The 12,000-nt window shown below is 33.5% G+C and overlaps 1 protein-coding gene across 2 annotated transcripts; it reads left to right on the top strand.

The window, feature by feature from the left end:
• The first annotated feature begins 4,285 nt into the window (after window positions 1-4,285).
• Window positions 4,286-8,609, top strand: GR (glutathione reductase). 2 transcript variants are annotated; one of them, XR_013690963.1, is made up of 10 exons: window positions 4,286-4,754; window positions 5,473-5,698; window positions 5,795-6,073; window positions 6,146-6,322; window positions 7,282-7,335; window positions 7,459-7,671; window positions 7,764-7,934; window positions 8,053-8,187; window positions 8,276-8,394; window positions 8,425-8,609. XR_013690963.1 is itself a non-coding variant. In XM_079018678.1 (9 exons), exons 1-9 carry the CDS (start codon window positions 4,339-4,341, stop codon window positions 8,315-8,317), a joined length of 1,713 nt encoding a protein of 570 aa, XP_078874804.1. In that variant the 5' UTR covers window positions 4,286-4,338; the 3' UTR covers window positions 8,318-8,609. The 2 variants fall into 2 exon arrangements, 1 of the variants encoding a protein (XP_078874804.1); XM_079018678.1 differs by having other exon boundaries at window positions 8,276-8,609.
• Window positions 8,610-12,000: the final 3,391 nt, after the last annotated feature.

The raw sequence follows: 12,000 nt of genomic DNA, 5'->3' as shown, positions 1-12,000 counted from the left end.
TGAAATGGAATCTCACATTCTAGTGTCATTGGATTTCGTCCCAATCCGAATAAAACATATCCTTAGAGCATATTTGGTTTGTATATTCTAGGTAAATCAAACGAAATCGGAATCCAGTCTTCTTTTCCTTGTGTTTTGTCTATTAGATTTATATGGGATTTTGTTGATACGAACCTGTTTTAGCTCATGGATTCCAGCTTAGTCCAAAGTAATTGGAATTCAAGATTTTATTGTATGATATGGTTGGTTACCAAAATGTATTGAAACTTGGGAACCAAACATGTCACTTTTCCAATTCAATGCAGAAATAGACATGTAATAGATGGTTGCCCAAATGTATAGAATTCAATTGCCAAAAGGTATAGATCTCAATTGTCAGTTGTTTGAAACTTGATAAATTTCTATCCTCCTTTTGCTCCTCATGATTTTTTCTTATGTAATATGCGACAGGTACCAGATGGTTATTCCCATATATGGCACCCATAAATTTTTCATGTCAAACACCCGGTGGCTGTATCACTTTAATACATTGTAGAGCATATATCTATAATTCATTTCTATTCACTTTGTGAGATTTAACTGCAAATTGTGAATATAGTTACCGCCTTCAATTAGATTACAAGTTTTTTCCTTGATGTTTGGTATATTTATGAATCATGTTTTCATTAAAATGTGAAAATCAAGTCGACCACCCTCCATCCCATGCAAAGCATGGGCATCCTTCTAGTTTAAATAAAAATTTTATATTGTGAACAACTTATGCTAGGTAAGATGCAAAATCATTATGTTAAAGGTTTACAAGGTTAAAATCAATAACAATGGTTAAATAAAAGGATAATAAAAAAATATGTTTAAATGTATTTCCAACTATCTTTTAACACATTTTCAAAAAGGACCATGTAGTTTGAAATTTCACGGTCTGGAGAAGGGTTTTGGATTTCCGATTACACATTTCGACTTGCATAGTTAAATTTTTCTCAAAAAAATATTCTTGATTAAAATGGTTGCTTTGGCGTAAACATAGAGTTAGGATTAGGTTATATGTTGCTTTGCTTAAATGTCAACCAACATGGACCGACTATTTAGGTTAAAAAATATTATGTAAGAGTGATTCAACATTTTCATAAGAAAGATAAGGATGCACTTCGGATCAAGTAGCTCAATATCGTACGAGCACAAATAAAGACATGGATGCACTTAAAAAAATATTATGTAAGAGAGATTCACCATCCCCAACAACATTCCCCGACAACTCACTAGTACCTTTACCATCATTATCCTTAAACGAACAAAACCTCCTCAAGCCATGAATGTCCAATTCACCCAAGTGCAACAGGGCAGCATAATCGCAAGACGCGAAAGAGGCAATTGAAGAGTTTTGAGCATTCGAACACTCCTAAGGTGTACATGCAACCCTAGAAACCTTGGATCTATGTTTTCTCTATTATACATGCAAACTTTTATTTTTCCATGGTTTCATCTTAACTAGCCTACTATGAAGTATATGTAATACAAAAACTAGTAGAATGACATACCTTTTCTTGTAGTTGGAAACCTTGGACCTTTAAGAACTTAGTGCCCCAAGTGTTGCACCTCAAATGGAATCACACAAGACCACCAACAATGAAGGAACTTGAGAGGAGGTTACTTGCACTCATAAAATCGGCTTGCCCTATTGTAAGCTTACTTAGGTCCGATTTCATGAGCTAGAGGGGTTCTTATATAGTGTGGCTTAGTTAGGGTTACACCATGCAAACCTTAATGTGCACGAACTTCCATATTCCTCATGCTCCATGGGTTTAAACCTCCATGGATCATCAATGAGTCATCACATGGGTTTAGCCCAACACAAAGAACTATGGATCATAAGTCCACATTATAAGAATGAATGATTTACATAATCAATCCCCATATCAAACATATTACATTAATTTAATATTATGTAACTAAAGAGAACAGGAATTAGATAACAATCATGAAAAAAAAAAACAGAAAGCAAACAGATTACATCGGTGAGTTTTTGGAAAATAGCAAACGAAAAAAAATCCTAAGTTTTTTCACAAACATGAAACTCATATCAGTTATCGATCCCTATGATTAAAATAATGGGTTCACTGTTTCTATTTTTCCTAACTGGATCGGTAAAATCAAAATAAAAAGATTGTTTATGTATTGTTCTTATTATATACAACAAGCCAACAACTAACTGACTGATTGAAGGATAATCGATTATTGAAAAGACCAAGTAGATGAAATCGATTATTACAAAAAACAGATTATAGAAAAAAAACAGTTAAAGATAAATGATTACAGGAAAAAACGATTACAAATAAGCCAATTACATGAGATCAATTATTGCTTAAAACGATTGCAGAAAATAGATTACATGAAATCAACTTTAATAAATAAGTTTAATAAGAAAAAGAAACTCACTGATGATAATCGTTCATGGTAACAACCATTGGACAATTTTGCCCTCTTGGTGATCAATCGGAGAAGAAGAAGTGCAACCTGAATCAGATTTCTTGAGTCTTGAATCAAAGGATTTTGCTAATTGATTGGAGAATGGAGAATGAGAAGGAGAAACACAGAAGTGTAGAAGTAGAGACTAGAGAGTAAACTGGAGTTAAATCGAAATGCACTATAGATAAGTATACGTCTTCAATTTTTATAGTCGATGTGTTAACTGTTAACCCTCTCTCACAAGTCAGACATGCTCACAGATTACTAAGAGGTACACGACGTTTCACTATTCTATGTGTTGTAAATTGAAAGCTATTAATAATAATAAATAAAAGATGAAAGACTATTTCATATATATATATATATATATATATATATATATATATATATATATATATATATCCACACAAAAACATGTACAATCCACACAAAACATGGCAATAACATACACATACTCAATAGTACATAGCCTAGTACCATTCCTAAACAATCAAGTATCACACACAATCTAATGTAACGACATATACGTCAATGTAATGTAGTGAGAAACTCACATCGAACTAAATGTATACAACAAAAAGCAAACACCAAAGCTCCAATGAACTCAAGGCACTTCCTCCTCTTATAAAAGTGTTATAAAACACTAATAAGCAACCCTCATCCCATAATTCAACTAGTTAGTCCCTATGTTCATTTTCAACTTTTAACAACAAAACTACAGTCTGCTCAAGACCTGTTTTATCCCCTTTAAACCCATTCAATCCAGATTATTATCCCATATTTAAAAATTAAGCTCAATACCTTTCTAATGATATATTATACTAAGACTAATTATTTTTCTATGATTTGATATGAATTTTAGAATACATTTTATCAAAACAACTAAAATTGGATCGATTAGTGAAAATAACACTTTTCATCTTACTTAGAGCTAACAACATGTCTAAGAAAAAACCATGAGTCATTAGAAACAAAAATAAATTTAGAATGTAAAACTTGTGGTTTTTATGGTAATAACCTTTTTTTAACACCAAACTTCTTTTTGTTACTATTCATTTATATAAGTTGCAAAACTTAAGTTTTCTACATGAGATTCAAATATATAAAGTTGCAAAACTCAAGTTCTCTACTTATTAGTAGTTTGAAAGTTTATACCTTGTATAATTTTTTTTAGTTTGATAACATGATTAAAATATTTTATAAATTTATGTTTCTTCTTATATTCCAAAAAACAAAGATGGAAATTAAAACACTACCTAATTGTATTTGTTGGGCTACAAAGTGGTGGGGTATCCCTATTCTAATAAAAGAATAGTTTTAATATCCTTATGATATGTGTCATCATATTAGACCTCCTAATTAATACATATTTTTTTTTGTCATGTGTCACCCTATTAAAACTCTTAATTAATACATGCCACTTGTCAACCTATTAATTCTCTATTTTAAATTTTAAAATTTTCATTTTAATTACAATAAATTAATAACAATGCAATAAAAATTAAAATAAAATTAATAGAAATTATAAGGTGATATAATTTCACATATTTATTTAAATTAACGATTATAACTGATTAATAATTTTATGTTCTAACTATTAAAGTTTAATTAATTTTGTAGCCGTAGTTTTACGGGTTATAAACTAGTATCGAAATATATAGGGATTAGTTGGTAGCGGACAGCAACCGCGTTTTGTTTGAAAGCAAAGTTTTTTATTTTTTTTATTTTTTTATTTTTTTTACCAGCGTTTAACTCTACTTTGCAGTTTTTACCATCGTTTAACTCTGCGTTCCTAACAGTCCCGTAACCTAGAAATAAAGCTTCTCATATTTCCAGTGATAAAATCGTGGTTGTGTTCAAAGCAACTGTAAATCAATGGCGACATCCCTGAGCACACCAAAGCTCAGCACGACTCTGTCTTCTTCAACCCTTCAAACCCTCCTATATAGACACAAGTTCTCAACCCTGAATCGTTCTCCTTTCATTATTTGTCCGCAATCATCATCATCTTCCTGCTATTCATCTAGTTTCAATCTCTCGAAAAAGGCCCTAAGTTTTCTCTCTGACCATCGGGGGAATGCCATACTCAAGTCTCGTCGATTCGCCACCAGAGCGGAATCGACTAACGGCGCCGAGCCACGTCACTATGACTTCGACTTGTTTACTATAGGTGCCGGGAGTGGTGGCGTTAGGGCTTCTCGTTTTGCTGCGAATTTTGGTGCTTCAGTTGCTGTTTGCGAGCTTCCGTTTGCTACCATATCTTCCGATACCACTGGAGGGGTAGGCGGAACGTAAGTTCCTACTTTTGTTACTTTTGTGTATTTTTTTACAATTGAGATTTAGGAGCAGTTGGTTTAATTAAAATTAATGGCTACTCGTTTCTCATATTGTTTTATAATCTGCATACGCAAATTTTGTTTATTTGAGACTGAATTTTTCGAGATGCAATTGCACGATAACTTGGGAATATATCGTTTTAGTTTTATTTGTTAGGCTATTTACTGCTCCCTACCCAATTTTGATTTCCCTTCATAGACTTGTTATTTTCAAGCTCCTGCATTGTCATTAGGACTATATTCTTGTCTTTTGTAAGTCCAGGTTATATAATTCTTTGACTGCTTGATGACCTTTGTATGTAAACTTCGATTACATACATATAATAATTCAATATGTTATGCAAATATGAAGTGCAAGATAAGCAGAATAACAGTAATTATTAAGGATAATTAATAAATCATTTTAAATGATGGTGTTGTAACAAGATGAATTTCATGATGAGCCTAGAAACGTGTAGGTGGAGTTGGTTACAACTGGAAATTGTTCAAGAACAAAAAAGTAGAAACTTTAGCTTGTTTGCTCTTTGTCCAATTGGTTGGGGTATTTTCTGAAGTATAACCATTTATTATCAATGAAATTGATACTTTATTTTGTTGATGGTGTTATAATATAAACTGTTCTGTTTCAAGAAAAGGAATGTTACACTGATAATATCTGATCTTTGCAATAAAGGTGTGTGCTTCGTGGATGTGTACCAAAGAAATTGCTTGTGTATGCATCTAAATATTCACATGAATTTGAGGAGAGCCTTGGTTTTGGATGGTCATATGGCTCTGAACCTACACATGATTGGAGCACCTTAATGGCTAATAAGAATGCTGAATTGCAGCGTCTTACTGGTATCTACAAGAACATTCTAAACAACGCGGGTGTCAAACTGATTGAAGGACGAGGAAAGGTTATTATTGTCATTTGACAACACTTTCTGTTTTCTGTTTTTGCAATTACATATTGAAAAAAAACGTGTAAGTTGGACTTATGACTTTGCAAGCAGATTGTGGACCCACACACGGTGGATGTTGATGGGAAACTTTACACTGCAAGAAACATTTTAGTTTCAGTTGGAGGTCGCCCATTCATTCCAGATATTCCTGGAAGAGAGTATGTGATAGATTCAGATGCTGCTCTTGATTTGCCTTCAAAGCCTACAAAAATTGCAATTGTTGGTGGTGGTTACATTGCCCTTGAGTTTGCTGGCATCTTCAATGGATTGCAAAGTGAGGTGCATGTGTTTATTCGTCAAAAGCAGGTTTTACGTGGGTTTGATGAGGAGGTGAGGAATTGAAAACAAGACTTTTATGGGGGACTTGTTCTGTTAAGAGGCTAACCTTTTTGAGTTGAACAGATCAGAGACTTTCTTGCAGAGCAGATGTCATTAAAGGGAATTGAGTTCCATACAGAGGAGTCGCCACAGGCTGTGATGAAAGCTGCAGATGGAACATTTTCTTTGAAGACAAATAAAGGAACAACTGAGGGCTTCTCACATGTTATGTTTGCCACAGGGCGCAAGCCCAACACAAGGGTACTTTTTCTTTCATAATCGTTTTTGTTACTAGTCTCTATTTTATTTGAGGACCTTGGAAACTACACCAAATGGGTTGAAATTAGTAATTCATAAACCGTAATTTCGTTGAGCTGTTGGTCACTCGGTTGTCTAACTTAATGCACCTGCTGTTAAATTTATGAAAAATGACCATTTTGCCCTTGTTCTATCCGTTTGCTTATCTCTTTCTCTCTCTCCCAAATCCACATCTTCATTGTTCTTCATCTTCAAGAACAGTAAATTTTAAGTTCGATAAAACTCTAAATTTAAACTGGATCCAACCAATCAAAATCACTTTACAAAAAAATGAATTTAAAGTAATTTCCCAAGATAAATGCAGTGCCAATTTATCTTGTCTTTGAGTAGCAGAATCATATTATCCAAAATTTATTCTTGTGCTTAGTTTAAAATACATAAGTTTAAAATTCATCAGCATTTATCTCATATGAATTCGAATGTGATCTGATAGTGATTACGGATGATATAAACATATATTGAATGAAAATTATAGTTAACATAATTACTTGTTTTATCCATTTTTAAATATGTTGTCTTTCTAGGTTGTAAAGTAACTAAATTTGCTTTTCATATAAGGGTAAACTGTGTGAAATTGCAGGGAATGTTGATGTTGTAGTTTAACCATAATACGCATGCACTTCATTTTTAACCTGCAATAGCAATAGTAACCAATTTGCATTCTTTTTTATTTAGGCAATATGTAACCTAGAAAATCTGATGGTGTTGCATATATAATGTAAAGTAAAAGAAATAATAAAAAGTTAAATGCTGAGTCATAGTGCGTGTATTGACAAGTCAACAAAGAACAGACATCTAATCAGTCCAACAGTAACACAACATATCGCATTGTGTTTGAGATTGAAATATGGTTAGGCAGGTATTGTTTGTGGTAAAAATGTTTGAATTGATTTGATTGGCAGAATTTGGGATTGGAGTCGGTGGGTGTGAAACTGGACAAGAATGGAGCAATAGAGGTAAGTAAGTTATGTTGCAGTCTGTTTGTGTTTGTGTTTGTGGATCATCATAAAATAAAAATAATATATATATATGATGATGATGATGATGATGATGATGATGAAATTTTGGAGTGGAGTCAGGTGGATGAATACTCTCGCACATCAGTTCCATCGATTTGGGCAGTTGGAGACGTTACGGATAGAATGAATCTGACTCCGGTTGCTTTAATGGAAGGAGGGGCGTTAGCCAAAACCCTTTTTGCAGATGAGCCTACAAAACCAGATTTTAGGGCTGTTCCTTCTGCAGTCTTCTCCCAGCCACCAATCGGCCAAGTTGGTCTTAGTGAGCAACAGGTACCTAAAACTCCTCAACCACACCAACATATAATATATCTAACAAACCAACAAAACAAACAAACAAGCGATTGATGCGAGATTATTTGCAGGCAATAGAAGCATATGGTGATATCGATGTGTATACAGCAAATTTCAGGCCCTTAAAAGCTACTCTATCCGGCCTCCCCGATAGAGTCTTTATGAAACTTATAGTCTCTGCCAACACCGACCAAGTCATCGGCTTACACATGTGCGGTGAAGATTCAGCAGAAGTTGTTCAGGTTGGTTCTCTTTGCTTCCTTTTTTCTTTCTTATATCATCCATCATCTGTTCAGCTTCTTTTTGACTTTCTCTATTAAGTCAGTCAACTAACTTATATATATATATGTTACAATGCAGGGATTTGCTGTTGCTATCAAAGCTGGGTTGACCAAGGCGCAGTTTGATGCGACAGTGGGTGTTCACCCCACATCCGCAGAAGAATTCGTCACCATGAGGACACCTACTAGGAAAATTCGCACCCCTCCACCTGCAGTAAATTTATATCACTCTCCTCTCTATTATCAAAATTTCTTTCACCAAATAATTGTATAATTAATTCATTTTCTTCCAATCCTTTCAGGGTAAGACGGATTCCGAGTCTAAAGCTGCAGCAGGAGTTTAGTCAACTCAATGCATCATCAACTTCTATCCTACAAGCAAGCGAGAGCCTACTTATAAGAGAGAGCTAAGATGATGATGGTTTTTTTTTTTTTTTTTTTTTTTTTTTTTTTTTTTTAAAGTTTTGTTGGTGACATGAAAGAATTCATCACGAACAGATACTCCCACTCCTCTACTCCCAGATATGTTGAAGCGGTCATCATTCCCAATGCTTTTACTACTGTTAGCATCTCCATGTTTGACTCAAATGGTACATATATCCATGTTTGTATGTATTTATCACAATTCTTGCTTCACTTGTCTTCTTTGAATCTGATTGCTGCTTTCTTCACCAAACAAAGTTTATAACTTTTGCTGGGGAACCCATTTTTGTTCAGTAACTTGGATATTCAAATTTTCCTCCAGTAATAGTTTCATCTTCTAATGTGTTTGAAATATTAACAAGAATAGAAACCAGACAAGTATGCTGAATGATCAATGCATTTATTAACTGAAGACTACAGGCTTTTACACGAACAAAAGAAGAAGATGAAAGCTAAACATAAATAGCCAAAATCTAGGAATAAAAAAATCTGTTAGACTGAGAGAGATACTCTTATTGACTATCTTAACTTTTAGGAAATGCTTTGAATCATTCAACATGTCCTCTTGATTCACAAATTTCTGATTTGTGTGTAAGAGAATAAACCCAACTCATTCATGAAACATCATTGATGAAGAGTAGAAAATACTTGGACCAACTGCAACTCTCATTGTTACCTGTTCATTAACTTTGACTGCAATTGTTCCTTTTTCTTCAGTTTTCACTTGCTTATTGTCTCATAATCTCTCCCAAGATTTATGAGTTTCATCCAAGTCTTTGAACTTGCTTTTGTCATTGATTACATGGTTTGAGCAAGCACTATCTGCAAACCACACTTCATTTGAGTTGATTTGAAGATTTACATAGGTCATGAACATGAACAGGCATTCATCTTCCTCTTCTACATAGTGTTCTTGTTCTCCTTATACCAACATCACTTTCTTTATGACCAATTGACCATGCTTTTGGCAGTTGGTGCATTGAAATGAAGGAGAGGTTCAACCTCCCTAAGACTAGCCACATCGGTGAACAACTCATCATGGTTCACCCAAAAAGTTAAAATATAAATAATAAAAAAAAGAAATGGTGTGAGCAGATTGCCCACACAACCTAGCTCACCGTAGTTAACCATTTTTTTTTTTCACTTTCATTTATTTTATAAAAATATAGATGTGGTATTAATTTTAAAATTAAATAAAGTATATTAAAATACATAAAAATAATACTCTACAAAATGAGACTAATGTTGATATGCTTTTTGAATATTTTTAAAAAATAAAATAATAGATTGGTTTGAGTTGCTAATATGGATAAAAGTTTATGGTTAGTTAGATTGTGTATGTGACACGTAAAATAAATAGTTTTTTAATAGATATTTGGGTTGAGTTGGGTTGTGAATAAGACACAAATGCAAGGAATGCACTTTCTGTTAGGCTAGACAATTTTTGTTTAAAAATGTAACATAATAATTATTCATGTAATTTTTTTTATAAAATAGAAGGGAAAATTATTTATTGATCAACTACATAACCTAATTTGCCATACAAATTTGCGTGGTTTAATTTGTTACGGACCCGCATCACATAAGTCATCATCAATAGTTCAATACACATTAAGGTATAGTACATGAATGTGTCGTCAACTAAGATCGAATTAAAGTAGGATTCAACACTTACCAGTTTGGAAAAAGGCACATTTGTATTCATAGTAATTCACACGTATCTCTAAATTTTTTTATGAGACAGACCTTAATCTTTATGTTTTCAAATATCAAATAGACCTTGAATACCAATAAGGTTTATGAAGCAGTGGTGTGCGTTGTGACTGTCGTCCACGAAAAGCATAAACGATGCCATGTATGGGGTTTGATTGGACTAGCCTAAAAGCTTAGCCGGATTTGAGTTTGACTAAATGATCTTTTTAGGCTAAGCTCAAACCCAATTTAGTATGCAAGCACAAACTTGGTTAGTTGGTTCCGGACATATGCAAGCTCGGTTGAAAAGCTTAAAGAGCTTGAAATAAACCATCAGACTAGTATATGTGATTAAAACTCGACTAACAGAAGAAAAGCAAAGCATTCGCCACTACCAACAAGCTAATAAAAGATATGGAAGACATCAACATCCACATGAACCCTAAGAGAATAGAGCATGTTTAAGCAGATGATCATTCCAAAAGGCACTAAGTAACATAGAGCATGTTTAAGCAGATGATCATTCCAAAAGGCACTATGTAACAGGTTCATGAATACGATCTTGCATAACTTGATCCCTCAAAATTTATCACAACACAAGCATTTTAACCCTGGTTACACTAGCAACATACTAGTCATTAGCAATTTGTAGACATAATAGTCCATGTAACATGTTTGATAAAAAGAAGCGAAAATGATTATGAATTGAAAAGGCCAATTAACAAGTTGATAGACACATAGTCTGCTATTAAATTGATAAATTACTTCAAAAGTAAAACCCCTACTAGTATAGAAGGGGACAAATACTCTAACTTGGCTCTCACAACCCAATGGTCTAGCCCTTGGCTAGCTAGGCCTGAACTAACTAGCTGGGCCCGAATTAGGCTACCTAAAGGCTTTTAGCGTTTCTATCGTGTCTTGGTGGAATATCACCAAAGGTAGCCGTATCAGACTATAGTGTAAAACCCCTGCTAGTATAGAAGGGGACAAATCGTAGAACCCTTACTAGTATACTAGTTTAGAAAGAGACAAAGCATTGAACCCCTACTAGTTTAGTAGGGAACAAAGCATAGAGCCCTTACTGGTATAAAAGGTGACAAAGCGTAGAACAACTACTAACTGAGATTTTGTAAAATACTCTATTATTTAAAGAAAATGTATAGAAGGTGACAAAGCGTAGAACAACTACTAACTGAGATTTTGTAAAATACTTTATTATTTAAAGAAAAGACCCTGTTTTGATAAAGAAAAGGATAATGTTCTATGACTATTTTATGAATTTACACATTGAATATTTTGTAAAATACTTTACCGTTTAAAGAAAAGATATTGTTTTAATAAAGAAAAGGATAATGTTCTATGACTATTTTATGGGTTTACACATTGAATAACCATAAAATAAAAAATCTATTCGTGACGTAATCAACAAATGATGAAAATACGTTTTGTTTTTTGTTTTTTTGTTTTTTTGTAATCTAATGTTGTAACGCCTAGTTCCTGGTATGTATTTAACTAAAGATTTATTCATTTTTGTAAACAAAATCGACGCGTTGGAGGCCCCAAACTCGTCGAGTAGGAATGGAAATTGGACGCAAGTTGTAAAGACTACTCGACGAGTTGAGAGCCCTCAACTTGTCACAACTAGAAATTTTGTGTCTTGTAATCACTATACTTAAGTAAAATGTTGAATCAAAAACTTAAGAGCATGTGTGATACCTATTATTATGACATCAAAAACTTCAATCAAATACATCATACAAATACTACAAATAGTCATCAAGCAATTGGAAACCCTAGAAGTTCTTGTTTAGGTCCATTTTGGACTAGGACTTCCTTATTGGACCCATTGGGCCAATAAGTCTCCAATTTGACTATCATGGAATTAGAACCTTTAAATGGGCTCTAATTGGAC

Source organism: Lactuca serriola, chromosome 9, assembly GCF_051521515.1.
Source record: "Lactuca serriola cultivar US96UC23 chromosome 9, Lser_US96UC23_V15, whole genome shotgun sequence".
NCBI lineage: Eukaryota > Viridiplantae > Streptophyta > Magnoliopsida > Asterales > Asteraceae > Lactuca > Lactuca serriola.
The sequence above is the reverse complement of the archived record's forward strand: the minus strand, read 5'-3'. Positions and strand labels throughout refer to the sequence as shown.